General features: G+C 37.9%; 1 protein-coding gene across 1 annotated transcript in view; it reads right to left on the minus strand.

Annotated features, from left to right (window-relative positions):
• Positions 1-237: 237 nt before the first annotated feature.
• The window catches only part of TAFA5 (TAFA chemokine like family member 5), a 388,082-nt gene continuing 370,961 nt past the window's right edge, over positions 238-17,358 (minus strand). The window contains exon 5 of the mRNA XM_044423497.1: positions 238-946. Within this exon, the coding sequence (XP_044279432.1) occupies positions 938-946 (9 nt within the window). The 3' untranslated portion in view covers positions 238-937. The remainder of the gene's footprint in view (positions 947-17,358) is intronic.

A 17,358-nucleotide genomic window follows, 5' to 3' on the forward strand; every position in this document is an offset into this window, starting at 1 on the left:
TAAATGGTGTTTCAGATGAGACATAGGCCACAGATGACCGAACATGCTCTTTGCAAATACTGTATTATCCAACTTTTAACGATCAAAAAATGGAACCATAGAAGAGGCATGTTGAACTGGTTAAACTCAAAAATGATTTTAGTACGAGAAGTCAATCTAAGCACAGAGGAGTAAAGGTGGTGCGTAGACAGTTTGTGTTGTTTTTGATCAAAGTTCTGTTTTCTTGCTGAAGAATGGTCATTTTCTCTCCTTGTTCCCTTATATTTTTAAGTGTACTTTTTTCCAAGAGCAGTTCCAGCTTTTTCTGCAGTATTCCATAATTACTTTTGCTGGACAGCAACTTCACAGCACTGGGCGAGCTGAATTCGTGCAGGGTGATCTCCATACTGCTGAACCCAAATAACCTTGTTAACAGTAACATTGTGTCCACTTTAAAATAGATTTTGCTCTTTGGTCTATTGTATATACTGAAACATAAGAAAATAAAAGCAATTCAGGCAGTCTTGGGCACAAGAAGAAATTGTCTTCTGCACCTTAGTGTCCTCCCGTAGACAAAACAGTCTTCTCTAAGGCTGATTGGGATGAGTACTCTCCAGTGTAGCTGACTCTTCAGATTAAAACATGACCATAGATCAAGTCCAGAAGTGGTGTATAACGCAGATGAGACGTTAACTGTGAACTGGTGATTGTTGTTTTTGTATTGCTAATGCCCAAGCATTTCTCTTACATTTCTATTCCTTAGTCCAGTGCTCCTTAGTATGGTAGAACAGACTTTAGCTCATAACATAGAATTATGCTGTCTTTGATGAGATACAGAGAAATAGACAGTTGAACTGATGACATAGAATGGACGATGATCCACAGCAGTGAAACTTGACTAGGGAATGTAGCCCACAGAGCCTAAAAACTCTCACAAGGCTTCTCTGTGTTGCATTTGTCAGGAGACCTGCAAGTCGATAAGAACAGATGAGTCAACACTATGATTTTAACCTGTGTCAGTGTTTCATCCACAACATCTTTAAATACTTACTGATCCCTCTTCTAAAAATATTAGAAAATACTTTGTCTACCTTAAATAGGTGAAGATTTAACTATACATGGTTACTGCTGTCTCAAAAAGGTGGGGAGTTATACAATTTTACTATCAGATAACCTAAGGGATATTCTGAAATGCAGAATTATTTGCTCCCAGTATTCTATAATAGAGTAAATTATTTGGATTATTTCAGGTGATTTCCTGATATTAAGATACAAGGTCATATTTTGATTATTCATTAAACTAATTTAATCAATACTGCCCTCTAGTGATACCATTATTAAACAGATCTTTATAATAAATATAATTAAAATAATGATCTTAATGACAGAAACAATAAATGAGAAATTACCATATATTAAAATCAATATGTACAATGGTAACTTTATTTTAAAGGATCTGTCAAATTACTAATTAGCAAAAATAATAATTTTAAAAGAAATGTATACAGAAGTAAAAACAAAAAGTTACACAGATAAGAAAAGTCAAATGAACAATTTTTGAACAAAATGAGGCATTACGAAAAAAAGGGGGAAGATTTAAAGATTTCCAGTCCATAGAAAGTAGTGTAGTATTGCAATAGATGTGTCTTGCAAACCTGAATTCTAAATGTTAAAGCAATGTTTCTTTTGACATTTTCATGTTTCCTTGATATTTAGACTGTTTACTATTGATGGACTAGGAAATATGAAGCAGCAAGTACTGGCAAGTGAAACAGAGAGCAGGTCTCATTTCACTCGCTTGAAGCAGAGCATGAAATTTAGATCTTGATTTTTTAACCTACCCATTTGAGAGGTAAATGAAAAGAACATCTGCCTCCAACATTTTAACAACAGTTCCATATAGATATATATGCTTATATAAGGCACAAGGTTTATTTGACAGAGTTCTGCCTTTAGCCTCTCACCTTTTCCAGGAAAAGAACCCCAGAACTCTTGCAAACAGCCTTTCCTTTTTCGGACTAGTGGTCAGACTCCAACCCCCATGGCCTCAGACAGGCTGAAGGCAAAAAACTGGGTTGATTATTGTGTAATTTCCCTATTTTATGTATATACATTTAACAAGAAATACCATTTGACTTTTTATCCACTATTAAACTTCTGCTTTGTCCAATCTCTATATATGTCTAAAGCCATTAAGATATCACAGCATCATCACACAGTTCTTGTAAACCTACAATCAAAGCATTGGTAGATTTTACAATCAATACTATGGTGTGAAAAGTTAGGTCAAGCTGACCTTAGCTCGGTGGAACAGCAAGCTCACTGTTTATATAGAAGACACATCTACAATAGCAGGTACATAGAAATCTGACATTCAAAATATCAAAATGTTTATTGTATATATTCCAGTTACTAATCCTTGTGATAGTAAATGAAAGCTTCCATTTAGTTCATTTTGCATAGCTAATACATCTTGAGAAAAGGCTCAAAGAACTAATCTCTAACAATAACCTCTCTATTCTGTGCTTTGCATGACAAAATAATATTGATGATAAAAATATTGACACAGAATTATTCACACATATTCTTAATTGTCCAAAGTCATCAAATGTTTCAGCCACAGTATATATTCATGAAAAATTGTCAATCATTCAGCCATTTCAGATAGAATGGGTCTCTCACTATGGAGTCAAAATATGGCTTTTACCACCTGGTTGTCAGGATGAGGATTTGGGGGGTTGATATGCACCTTCTCTGAAAGTATACACAACAACTTCATTCAAAAATTATACCTTCACACACTTTAAAATGGAACTATGTAACCCATTCATTTCCATTGTATTAGTTTGCACCATTATTTTCAATGTTTGATAATGTTTAATGTGACTCCTGAAAGACCACCAAAGGTAACCAAAAGGCCTAACATGTTCAGTTTAAGATAATATTTAAAAAAATTGAAGCAAGAACACACATCAGACGTATGCCTCTAAGATATGCAACTCTGGCAATTCATAGAGAATGAGAAATTTAACGGTTTAATATTCTTGTCAGAGATAAAACTAGGATGTTCCTCAGACTATCTAAATCAATAGACGGACTAAGGGGCCTTGCAAACCTAACACCAGCTCTAAAAAAATACTGTGAATAATGCACGGTAATCCATGAATCCATCCACAACCTCCCATTATTCAAGAGCATATATAAATACGTTACAGTGAACCTGGTTTAGCTTCCAACTACACAGTACATTTCAACACAAAGAATGCAACTGGACTTTCACTATCAGGTCTCCTCCTGAAACACTCTCCAAAGGTGTAATGGTCACATCAGCAGAAGAAATGGGTGTTTCTAATGGTGACTGGGGGGCGGGAGCAGGAAGAAACTCTTGAAGGGCAACTTCTGAGGAACAGCAATAGTAGAAAGCAACACTGGTGGAGGATCTTTTACAGAAAATGGCAGTGACACTCCAGCTAACTCTTAATAGTGCAATGCAGAAGAAGGTAATGGTAAACTGCTTCTGAATGTTTATTATCTTGAAAGTCCTATGATGAAACAATCCAAAATAAAATAAGAAATAGTGTCAAAACATGAGACCCCCAGGTAAGAAGGCATTCAATAACCTCCTGGGGAAGAACCAAAGCCAGGTATGAATAGTTCTGTTGTTAATGACATAACTAGATCAGAGCCAAAAAGCAGTCTAGAGGCCAACATGCAAAAAGTTGATAGGAGATTCTGATGCTTCACAACCCACACTGTGGGAACACGAAATCTGAGAAGTATGACTCAAGGCAAACTGAAAACCATAAAGTAAGAAATAGAATGGTTAAACATTGCAGTACTTGGTGTCAGCAGACTGAAGTGGACTTGAAAGGGACAGTCAGACAAACCAAAATATTTTACGCTGGAAATGATAACTCAAAATAAATGGAGTTGCTGTAATACTGAGGCAGGATGTACAGCAGGTTCTAAGGGGTTATAATGCAAAATCCAATCGACTCGTATCCATCAGATATCTTAGAAAACCTATCAACATAATCACCAGTCAAGTCTATGAGAAAAAAAGAAGCCGAAGAAGAAGAAATCAAAATGGTAACACACCAAAACAAGCCATGCTAACAATAATAGATGGTTGCAATGCAAAAGTAGCTAAAAAACAGATTCAAATTTTGTGGGAACATTTGGCCTAGGATCAGAAAAAACCAGAAGACTCTTACAAAATTCTGTGAAGACAACAACAAATATATACTTCAGGCAAACAGTCAGGTATCTATGCATGCACATCACCAGACAATCAATAGAGAAATCAGACAGGAGTATCAACAATTAGAGACAGGAGTATAAATATCAAATATTAGAATAAAGCTGAAAAAGAACAGTAGGACAAACAAAATAAAACTTAACATTCCTGAGGAATTTAAAGTCCACATACAGAACAGATTTACATTATGGAACTTAACTGATCAGAAGAACTGTGGAATGAAAGTAGAGATATTATTTGGGGAAAAGGCAATTTCTGTAGCAACAAGAAAGAAAATGCCTAGATGGATGATGGAGGAAATAATCACAATTGTGAAGGACAGGTGAAAGAAAAGGCAAAAGGTGACAGAAAGGATCAGAATCATGAATGCAACTTTTCAGTCACTATCATGTAAAGTCAAAAAGAAGTATTACAATGATCAGTGCAAAGAAATAGAAGAGAGCAACAAAAGGGGAAAAAAACAAGAAACCTTTTCCAGAAGACCCAAGAATCAAAGGGAAATTCAAATCTAGATTAGGAATATTAAAAGACAAACAAGGGAACATACTATCTGATGAGGGAAAACTAAGATAAGGTGGAAGAATATAGAGTAGACCTATACAGAAGAAATAAAATGATGAAAAATTCCTTTGAAAAGAAATTATGTGAAGGAGAATCTGCAAAATTTGAACTAAGTGAAAGCTGCACAAAGTGAAAAAGGAAAGCAAAAGAGCAGTTAGGCTACCAATAGAACTACCCCAAGCTGCAGAGACTGAACAAGATTATGCCAACAAATATGGAAAACAAAACAATGACCCATAGACTGGAAAAATACACTTTCCAATCCTCAAGAAAGCAGATGCAGCTTCATAGCTTGGGACTGCAGTATCTGAAGGTCCGTGTTTTTTCATCAGTAATGAGAATGCCCTTTCTCTTGCAGCCACTTGCCATATCTTAACTGACTCTGGGTCTCAGAGAAGGTCTCCATGGATTATCTCAGTCATTAAAGACTCCTTGTATCTAGCATAATTTCCCAAAGAAGGCTCATCTGGCATCTACTGTGATCTCTTTTTTGCACCAGGCAAACACCATTTTATTCTCACAGCCTATTATGAACTTTTTTTTTTAATTCTCTGCAACATGTAGACATTTTTAGATATTGCCTTATTTCTTTCTTGTTATGATTTTTAGTTTTCTTGTTTTAATTCATTAATAGTGTTATTACTGCTTTATAAAACCATTTTGTATGGATTTTATGATCCTAAGTTGTTTGTCTGTTGCTTAGGGAATTATTATTATTGGGTGACTAATAAATAGAATGAAAGAATGAATGAATGATCAACTGATCGACCGACTGAACAAAGCTTTTCTGTGTGTTTCAGACGCTTTGTGGTATTTACTATTATGTATAGAGCTCCCAGAGATTAATTTCAGTAATTTTTTGGCTGAATGGTAGGTTGACCATTCTTGTTAAAATTAACATATTTCTTTTTCTCTCCCCCACTTTTTTTTTTATAAACAGAACATAAATACAATTGAAGTACAAATACATAGTCTTCAAAATATATCAATAATATTAGCATCTAAATTAACAATAAACACCATGCGCCCACTCCCCAGGAGACCAACTGATACTTCCATTTCACTTCATATATTGTAACAATTAACAGTATATAATGAAATTAACGTATTTGTTAAATGAAGCAGATAAATATATAACTTTCAGAAGAAATGTTTGGTGTTTTACTGGTTAAACAAAGAGTAGACTTTATGGACTGTAGAAATAATGAATTATTTTAGTTCTGTTCCCTCTTACTTTTTTCATTTTTGTTAAGAATAACATATATTTTAAATAATGTATATCACATTGTGAAGTTTTATTGTTTATAATAAGCAAAACTACTATTTGATTCTCTTCAATAAGAATAACTGTAGAAAATGTTCAATACTCTTTAACAACTGACACACATTTATTTTATATAATATGAGAAACAGATTAATAACCTAGAAATTTTGTAAATCCTAAACATGTTGGTTTCCATCTTGCTGCTGCACACCTGTCTCTATATATCCACCCACACATTCAATCACTTTTATCTATAAATCTATTCATAGTGGTTTGTTTTGTTCTTTATGTCTGTGGCCTTCAGCTCTGAACAAAACCTTGCACAATACAAAATAAAAAATAAACATTAATACTTTACAGAAAATGGATCACAACACTGACTTGGAGTCCAGATGTGCCTTCTGTGAGTAGAAGCGATCCTTCTAAAAGATCCTTCTTTGATCTGGTGGCGACCCCTTTGGTGGAAGAAGGAACAGTTGATGTTTGCTGGTTCCTGCTATTCTGATGGACAAAGGGGACTAATGAAGGTAGGTAAAATTTGTAAAAATTGCCTCTCTGCTTCCACAAGTGGGAATGCGCCATTTTAGAGTTCTGCTTACGGAAATCTGTAAATCCATAAAAATTAAAACAGTTTGTCCCAAACAAAACAGTTTATCTGCTAGCACATTGTTTCCTCAGGAACTCCCATGATTCTTCATATTGCTTGGTCAATACAGCTCAGCTTCCTCATCCTTCAACGCTACTCACAAGAAGAAAGGTTGAATACAAAGCATATACTGCCTAATAAGCTTATAATATTTTATTCATCCGGCCCGCTCTGCTGCCCCTCACCACCGCCCCCCACCCATGCGCGAGCTTGCAGCGCAGGCTGGAGGCGGTGGCTTGCTCACTCAGAGATGGTTTTGGACTCATTGAGAGATCTCCCAGTGAGATCAAAACCACCTCCAAGCGAGCAAAACATCTCCACCTGCCTCTCCCGCGCATGCGCACTTGCCACTGCCTTGCAGCGTGGGCTGGAGGCAGTGGTTTGCTCACTCGGAGATGGTTTTGGACTTGCTGGGAGATCTCTGAGTGAGCTGCCGCCACGTGCACAGAGCGCCACCTCCTATGCACCCGAGGACGCCTCACCGGCCCGTGCGCCCAGCCCTCCCCTTGTCACCGGCCCATGCATGTAGTCACTACCTTTCAACTGGCCCCCTATTGAAAAAGTTTGAGGAGCCCTGTCTTAAAGCAAAAGGTTTTATTTACTCTTGACCTTCAGTTATGCAATGAAGTCAGATCAGTTGTACCTTCTTTGTATATATGGCACATGTTTGCATATGTTTTCACTTGCATATATGAGTGAAAACACTTTGCATATGTAGAAGAAAGGATATGTTCTGATTTATTTTCCTGAAGAAGCATTCGGTCATACAACATGGGATGCCATTCCAGACAGTTCCCTGAAACTCATGCATAGATTCTAGATGCATGCAGTGTTGCAGCTGAAAAGTCCCAGTACGTGCATGATACCCTATGTTTAGCCCATCAGATACCAGCTTAAGTTTATATTAGAAAGGGCATAAAGAAGAGCCTTGTATAGAATGCAGTTGAGGCAGAGCCATTATTTTCACATTCAGGAAATACTTTCTTCTAATAAAATGTGTAATACATTAATTGGCATACAAGCTGTTCTTCTTCCAGGAAAATATGTCTTCTCTTTAGAATGGGTCATATTGTATCTGTTGTTCATATTTTTTAAAGGGTTGAAATACAGGGAGTATTTCTTTTGGGAATGGTTAGCTATCCTGATAATAATGTGGTTCTTTGAAGATAGATTTAATACCAACATTTCCTGCATGACTAATTAATACATATTTTTCTTTAAAACTACCCCATCTCCCTAAATAACAATAACAATTCCAGAGGGTTGTTTATCTTCCATGTTATAGAAGTAAGAATTTATTTGTTCCTACCCCCCCCACTCCCCTCCCACAATGACATTTTTGCAACTTTGCTTGTAATTAATATATTTCACTTGCTGAACAATATTGAACAATGGCTTATTCTATGGATAAAACATTCAAAATCAATTGAACAAATACACTGTGGTTTGAAGATCATGAATAGTTTAATTAAGTCTATTTCCAGATGATTTTTGTAAGTCAACAGGCTATCAAATCAAAGTTAATTTCTGATGGCTGCAATTCTACTATGCCTGTTCTAAATGCTGAAGGTCCTGTTTTGTATCTGTTTGTGTCCCTGCTAGCCAGGTGACTTACACACCCACTAAACCAAGTGCCAATGAGGTTCAGTCAGGCAGAGATTCGTTCAGTTTTCTTTATTCAGCTGAGCAAAGCAACCGGGTGTCCGCTCCCTACACGCAGGCAGGAAGCGACACACACACACATTCCTCCCACTCATCCTTCTTATCCCTTTTCTTTTCTTTTTCCACTTAATCTCGCCCCCATTGTTCCCTCACCCAATCCCCTTGCGGGGTCTTCACGTCCGCTGCATGCCTGGCCTTGTGCAGGTGCTTATCTACATCCAGTCCCCTCACAGGGGGAGCATGATCACTGCGTGCCAGACCTTGCGTGGGGGTCTTCTTCACACTACCTCTTTGTCTCCCTTTATCAACTTTCTTTTGCCTTCTCTTTTTCCTCTCTAAAGCAAGCAGTTTTACAAAAAGCAAATGTGTTTGTTAAGCTAAGCAAACTCCTTCAGTATCTACAAGATAACTGTTTGGGGAAAAACGTCCCAGACACTGTCTGAGCAGCCATACAGCAGTTTGGATTCCTCACTCTGAGGCTTGAGATAGTGTTCCAGTATCAAATCTGGCAACTGAAGCTCTGACACATGCCCTTGCCTGCTGACATTAAAAAAAAGTGCTGACTGCTTTCCAAGGTTGCAAGAGTGATGTCAGAATGGGGTCAAAGGGACTGTTCTGAGGTACAGAGAGGGATCATACTTTAGCAGCCAGGGTACAAGCTATTCTGAAACTGCCTTCCCTCTCCCTCCAAGCTGCTCTACTTAAGACAAAAAAAATCCCATCCAGCAGAAGATGCAGAGGGGGAGGACATATTCATTTTCAAAAGTGAAAAAAGCCTCATAAAATATCAGTTTCTACTAACGATATATAAGAAGTTAGTTTCCATTTGTTTTTGATCAGGATGATCCAGTTCATACCTCCTGAACAGTCCTCGATTTCCAAGTTTGGAATATAATTCATGGACTAAAAATACACCTATACATTTCAAAAATACACATACAAATCCATATTATTCCAAGATGTGCACAATTGTGCTTTAATTAATAGAATGTGTGCATTTCAAAGTGCACACAACTGATGCATTTTTGGCACATTTTGAAAACTACAGAAAAAATACATATTTTCGTGTGAAAATAGAAACAAACAAACAAATATCACAGTCTGATATGGACATGAAACATCCAAGGGACCAATGAAATGTGACGTGTGATTGACATTGTGATCTTCAGCAAAGCTGGAAATATTCCTTTAAAATTGTTTTTTTTTTCCAAGTTTACTTATAGAATGTGTAATCTAAGAAGAATCAACAGATTTCCTAATCGACAATATTGGTGCCATATTCTAAATGCACATCATAAAGGGAAGATCCACTTTAACAAAACCAAACCTTTTAATATTTAGTTTGGCAGACTCCATATTTCACTTTAGGATATTTTACATAGCACACCCTATCAAAACATACATATGCCACTGCACATACATACATAACAGGGGAAGCTATAAAAAGTTCCAGTTCTCTAGAATATATTCTTGTATCAGGTATAAGTTCTGAAATACTCTAAGCTGTATTTACGTTTTAGATTGAAAGTGCTGTGTTTTTTGGCACACAGTAAGAATATAGTCCATTAAAAGAAACATAATTTTTTTGTAACACGTTAGAAATATGTATACCTCTTTCCTGATTAAAAACCTTAAGAATTTAATTTTTATTGGACTGAATTGTATTTCGAAAGATGATAGTAAGTCAAATAAAAGGTTGTCATGATGACAAATTTCCAAGATTATCAACATATCCCCACCCTACAGAAATGGAATTTCAAAAGAACAGATTTGTTTTAAAAACTAGCTGCATTCAAATTGGAGATTTTAGAACCACTGGGGAATCTCATAACTATTCCTGTAACCTACTAGAAACATTTTATTAAAATCAAAGTATTTAATTGAAGCAATTTCCAAGAGTTGCTAGAACATGTGTAGGTGGTTTTACAGTGTCTTTTTTACAGGGTATTCTTTATTATATAAAATGAGTCATGTCACAGAATATCTGTATATAGGGATCTCACATCAAAGGTGACTAATATTCCTCTAAACTATATCCTTATTTTGCAACTGTTGAATGCATTCAGTAGAATATTGTTTGGTGTGCAGAGGTCATAAAAGAATAATGCAACAATTGAGTAAAACTCAATCCCCTCTCTCCCACACATCAGCATTCAAACCCTCTGTCCTCCACCTGCTCACCAAACTAATGCTTCTCCAGCAGTGGCAGCAGGCTGCAGGTTTCTCTCTTCCTGTCCTCCCTCTGGTATGTAGTTTTCAGTGGAGACTGACAGATGGGTGGGAGTAAGGCAAGATATGTAGAAAACAGATGGCTGAGAAGGAGGGAATTTAGTGACTGATGGGGGTAGCAGTAGGGGAATGGATCAGACCCTGTTAAGTACCACAAGATGTTGATGCACAATGGGCTTTAATTTAATTTATTTCTAGGCATATAACTGGTATGAGAAGTATTTCTCTATTTTTAGGACTAGAGATATAGTTTGGTTTCCTATGTTCAAGTAGGAATTGAATGGTGCAGGAAAAGTTACACAACCCTTTTTTCCTATTCAGCTAGCATTCCAACTCTGTTATCAAGTTTTAGTTATTCATAATAATTAAAATTATAATTTTCAGCACACATCATTAGCAATGCACATGATATCCTATAGAGGTTCATAGGTTTAAAAAGTGTCTGATCAATAGGGAGCTTGTAGTCAACTCTATGTGGATCTTGCCAGGAGCAAATCCCCCCAGCCCAATTCCCCCCACCCCTCCAGTGGAAACCTTTAGAGCATGATCCTTTCTTGAGCTCTACAGGTTTCCACAAAACATAAATCAAATGAATTATCCCTCTGATACGTGGGAGCAATGTCTGCCCACGTGAAAAGCTGAATTCAAAATGGAATAGTCCCCCCTCCTCTGCTTGTCATGTAGGACTTGGCTCTGTCTTCAAGGTAGGTCACAGTGCTTGAAGGCTAGATGTGGGGTGGTGATGGACAATAGTTAACTGCCCCATTCTCTTGGCCTGATGCCTCTTGATAGGGTTTAAGAACCCCTGCTTAATCTCTACCGTTCCCTTGAGTGAGCCTATGGAGCCTCACCTTCTGCTCTAAAAGGGTTTGGTTCCCATGCTCTGCTTCAGTAATCCTGCATGGTGACCCTGACAGTTCAGAGCTCTGCCAACACCAGTTCATCTACCTTTCCCTACATATCTGAACTAGCTAGCTGGGGAGGTTGTAACGTGTGAGGGCTGGTCCTCCTTTTTACAGCTCTGCTCTCATCAACTCAGGTAACAGAAAAAAAACCATAACTGGTTTTTGGCTACAATGTAAAATGGTGACTTGCCCATCATTGTCAAAGCTCTGGCAGCTTCCACTGGCTTGGGGTGGGGGTGGGGGAGCAAACTTAATCTTTTTCTTCCTAGCTTTTTTCATCCCATGAGCTCCAGCTATAGGCTAACTGTGAGAGGCCTGATCTCAGGGCCTGATGAGGTTATGAAGGGATCCAGCAGATTGAAGACCACTTGATGGGGCTTCTTGTCAAGGCCTATTAGTGGCTACATCATCAGCAGCAGATTCATTCCTGAGGAGCTTTATATTAGTGTACCAAGGCAGTGGTGTCCCCTGCTGCTGGGAGAGTTGCCCTACACCAAGGTAAGGACACTACTTCATCTCAACTCCATCTAACCAGTGGATCTTGAGTTACATTGCTCCAAAATGTTATTAATACAATTATTGCCATAGTTACTCTTAGAAACCTGGAACATCACACTCAACATCTCTTGTCCTTACTAATATAGAAATGACATAGCTCCTATTGTCATGAATCTATTGTGCTTTAGTGAGGTTGAGAAAAAATTGACACTGCATTTCAACGATGACATGCATTTAAATTGATTTAAATGTTTGAATGTGGTTACTTATATACATATTGTTGATTATTTTGTTTGAACATGTTACTATTTGCATTGCATATTTTAAGATTTGTAAGTTGCATTACTTGTCTTTTTAACAGCCAAACAATATAGAAACAAGAACCACAACAAATAAAAACAACACAATAATGTTCCGAGCTAGTGATTTTTGCAAATTCATTTGAAAGCTTGCCCAATTTTAATATGCTACTTAATAACCCTAGCTCTGGTGGAGTGAGCTTTAGATGTTACTTTGATTCACCTCAGAATGACAGATGGAGTTCTGTACGCTGACACTGATAAAAAAAAATCTCCTCACTGATAGCTTTATCAAATTATAATCAAGACGGGGCAAAATGTTCACTCATAAGCAAGATGTGAAAGACACAAATATGAAAGACATAGTCCAAATACTATATACATCTCATGTCATGACTTATTCTGAATGTTTTGTATTCGAGACACTTATTAGAACAGTATGCATTTTAGAGAAAAATCAACAATTTGTTGTCAAAGCTACTTCTCATTACAGTATCACTATGTAGAAAATAAAATAGGCCCTGAGACTGTATAGCTTGGTCATTCCTGATCTATTTAGAAAGTTTTCAAACAGTTAACCCAAACATTATTTAAAACAGAAGGTAAAAAGCAACGGAGATAGTTAAAAATGGCTTCCAGGTTAAGTTACGTTTTGTATTCTGCTGCTTGCTCATTCTAATGGCAGGTATCTCATTGACCTTACCGGGTCATAAAACAGCTATACAGATGAAATGCAATGAACTGGCAAAGAAAACGAGCCTGAGTTGAGGACAGGAACCAGGATACTGCAGTGGCAATGTCATTAGTCAAACCTAGTGAGATATGTTATCTGCTTTTATCATGGTGCTATTTCTGAATTGATAATCAAATGCAACAGATCAACAAAACCCTATTAGCATTACATTTGCCTTCTACATCAGACTTGGCTTTCTTAAAGAGGAACCTGCAGTGAGGATGTCTTGCTTCTTAGTCCAGTAAACCCACATCCATTTGCTGGGGTGAGTGCATCTTTAATCCAGTGAGCCCACAGGATCATGGGAGCCCACAGAAGGGTTGCTGTTTTCTCAGACATAATGGTAAGGAGTGAATGTGTCAAAAGGCAGGGAGGCAGCCCAGTAGCTGGTATGACTGAGATGAACACACCATTATCTTTCCCAGTTCACAATTGTGAGGGAAGGTGGTGCTGGGAGTGTGAAGCTGTTACACTTGCAAGGAAGGTGACTCAAAAACAGAAATGACACTCAGCTGTGGGGCTGAAGAAAAGTGACATTTCATTTCCACATTTGTTCAAGGCCTTGGAACGCCATCAAAGACCAACAAGAGAAATAATCTCAGAAACAAGACACCTATTTGGGAATGAGGCGATCTGGGTTCGAGTCCCCGCTCAGCCATGGAGCCAACTGGGTGACTTTGGGCCAGTCACAGACTCTCAGCCCAACCTACCTCACAGGGTTGCTGTTGTGGGGATAAGATGAAAGAGGAGAATGATGTAAGCTGCCTTGAGCCCTTTGTAGGAAAAAGGCAGGATATAAATTGAAAAATAAAAATAAAAATAAAAAAAAATATTTGGGAATGAGTAGAGACTCTGCCTTTCCTCGCAAAAAAGCTGACTACCAAAGCCAGCACATTCTTTTGCCTCTGACCCTCCCCAGTTCTTAACACCACTATGGGAGTTATTCTCCCACAAACATACCAGGATGCACAAACTGCAGTTAATGTATTTAAACACTTCAAGTACTTGAACAGATATTCAGTCATTTGATGCTTTGGGAAAAAGCCAACTAGGTAAGAAAATATAGAAGGACCAATTATTAGTAGGTATAAAATAAGCTACCAAATTAAATATTTAGGGTCTGAAGAATAATTTGTTGTCCAGATGACATGAATAGATGAAAATCCAAATCTCTCCACCCACTAACAATTAAGTCTATCCTCAAGAGAATACACATGTGCCTGAAGCTTGGCCAGTGAGAAAACACACACAAACAAAAGAAACACATGAGTCCAACTTTTTCAGTACAAGTAGGAAGTAGCTGCACGTAACCTCTATGTACCATGTTAAAAGCAAAAGCATGCTATTGTCCTGTTTTTGGAAAACTACATTTTGGATGTATCTTAAAGCATCAGTGGCCATTTTTTAATCCAGTTCCCTTCATATACAAGTATCTATCACTAAAATAAAGGGGGGGGGGGAATATAGAATAAGAAGTTAAAGCAGTGATATATAACACCCCTATAAAAGCAGCACCTTGATCCATTGCTGCAAATTCCATGTAGGGTATCATTAGGAAATAAATAGAAAATAGAACTGTCACTATAATACACTGTATGTACATATAAAACATACCTAAGGCATCTATTGTGCAACTGAGAAAAAGGCAGAAAAGGACAACTAAAAGATTTTGGGGCTGCAGCATCTTCCATCAGAGGAAAGGTTACAATAGTTGGGACTTTTAAGTTTGAAAACAATGTACAGGTGGGGGGGATAACAGAGGTGAATAAAAATATGTGTGATGTTGAGAAACTGGGTAGTGTGAAGGTTTTCCTCTCTCTCCTTCAAAACATTAGAAATTGGGGCATTCAATAAAGCTGAATATTGGAAGACAAAAAAGGGCTTTATGAGTCAGTGCATTGTGGAATTTGCTGCCTCAATTTGGCATAATGACCTAAATGGAGGATAAGGCTTCAATAGCTGCTAGTCATAGTTCTCTCTTATCTCTAGGATTTGAAGCAGTATGCTTCTCAATGCCATATGCTGGGAGTATGAATAAGATGTAGCTACTATTATTATTCCCTGCTCATGGGCTCCTAGTCGGCCACTGTGAGGACAGATGCTACACTCAAAAGGTCTTTGTTCTGGTCTTACGTCTGTTTTCTTATGTTATTAACAATGGTGCAAATGTCATGCTGCAAAGTAATGAATTCTCAGAAAGTAATGCAGGTGGGCGAAAATTTGCATGGGACAGAGTTGAACTTACAGTTTACTCCTGATTTCTTAATTCTGATTATGACACTGGCAGCCATGTTGAATTTCATGGCATGATTCAGCTGCATAGCCTTCTAAATCCATTCTAACTTCTTACACAACACTTTTACAGAAATAGTTTAATGGATAATAATCACAAAGACTCTTTTAAACTCATAGTTTGTTAGGATTGTCTTTAAGGTGAACACATTGGAACAATACTGGGGTCATGAAATGGAGCAAAACTTTATCCACTCTGGTCCTTGGAGTTTTGTTACATTTTAGCATTGTTGTGAGCCAGAGTTTAGATCAGTGGAATTTCCTAGCCTGTTTGTTACAGGAAGGGAAAAAACTCCAACAAGGCCAGTGTTTTGCCAGGGGTCATTTTTCTCTGTTGGGACTGGCATTTATGGCAAAAATACAGCAGTAGAGCACTCAGCTATCCAAATTTCCAAACAACATGCCCTACAAATTATGCTATCTCAATCTGCTCTAGTGCCAACTGTCCTTACAGAACACAGCCAGTCTTATGAGTATTTTCACAAATGCTACTTTCCAACCAGAAATGAGAAATATTAGTCTGTCTCTCAATACATATGTGAATTAATCCACCAAGCATTCATCTCCTCTGATCTTAGAATAATTTTCCTTGATGAAAAAGAAAAAAACCAACAACTTGAAGTTTTGTTTTCAAAACAAGAAAATTTAATAGGGGAAGAAACAGAATTTGGTTTTATTTTTATCTTGCAGGAAATCCAAAGGGATATGTCTATTATGTATTTACCTGCTGACACAGGTTGATGACCTAGGAGTGTAGGAGTGCTCCCAGCCCAATTTCATTAGTCTAATCCCCTATGCCTAACCTTTCTGGAGCCATGGGCACATTTTGAAATTTATTGAAGTTCAACTGCTTTGCAATTTGCTGCTTTGGGCATATTCTTCTGGAAAGCAGCAGGCTAATAACATTAGTGATAGTGGTGGTGATGATGATGATGATGATGATGATGATGATGAGTATTTATTCTTTGAGCCTATACCTATGAGCTTAAGCACTGCAGCCAAAAACAGAGTGTGAACTAGACGGTTTTCAAGCAGCATAAAGCAGTAGCAAAGAAAAAAAAGGTGAATGGAAATGTTATTAAAAAGAAGGGGCACCTGAGTCAGTTCAGCATCTCTATATCCACACCATATTTTTCCATTTACAAACCCTTATGACCAATATTTGAATCAGAGTGCCAGAAGGAAAGATAATTAATCATCATACTCAAATCTCAATCAGAAATCATGAGAAGACAATTGTCTACTTTAAGTGATGCTAATGTCTCTGACTGGTTTTGCAAAATTGTTTTACATACTTGGGGAACAATAAACATGAAATATTTTATGGACCTAAATAAAACTGACAATTAGCCAGAAGTGTGGCTTCTAGATCAAGAGAGGTATTACTACCACTCTATACGACTCTGGTGCACCCACAACTGGAGTACTGTGCTCAGTTTTGGGCCCCTCATTACAGAAAGGATATAGCCAGGTTAGAGTCAGTGCAGCGTAGGGCCATAAGGTTGGTGGCCAGTTTGCAGGGGATGGGGAATGAGGCGAGACTGAGGGAACTGGGTTTCTTCAGCCTGGAGAAGAGGAGACTCAGAGGGGATCTGTTGGCGACAAACAGGTATGTGAGGGGATGTCACATGGAGATGAGTAGAGACCTGTTCTCCCCTGCAGAGGAAGGCAGGACGCACTCCAATGGAGCAAAGCTCAGGGAGCCAAGGTTCCATCTGGATGCCAGGAAACATTTCCTGACAGTCAGAACCCCGAGGGTGTGGAATGGGCTTCCACGATAGGTCATTGAGGCCCCATCGGTGTGGGTGTTCAAAGATAGGCTGGACATGCACATGGTGGGCATGTCGTGAGCAGAGCCGGCTAGTCAGACTAGATGGCCTGGGAGGCCCCTTCTGACTTGCTCTGTTTCTATGTTTCTATGTTTAATTTATGAAATGTTCAGGTGAAAATGTTTTGAAAATCACCATGATCAAAAGGGCCATAGTCTTTCTCAGACATTTTGCCACCCAAACCAGGTCTACTGCATTCTCTA

This window comes from Varanus komodoensis, unplaced genomic scaffold (genome assembly GCF_004798865.1).
Source record: "Varanus komodoensis strain SLA01 unplaced genomic scaffold, ASM479886v1 scaffold13_3, whole genome shotgun sequence".
NCBI lineage: Eukaryota > Metazoa > Chordata > Lepidosauria > Squamata > Varanidae > Varanus > Varanus komodoensis.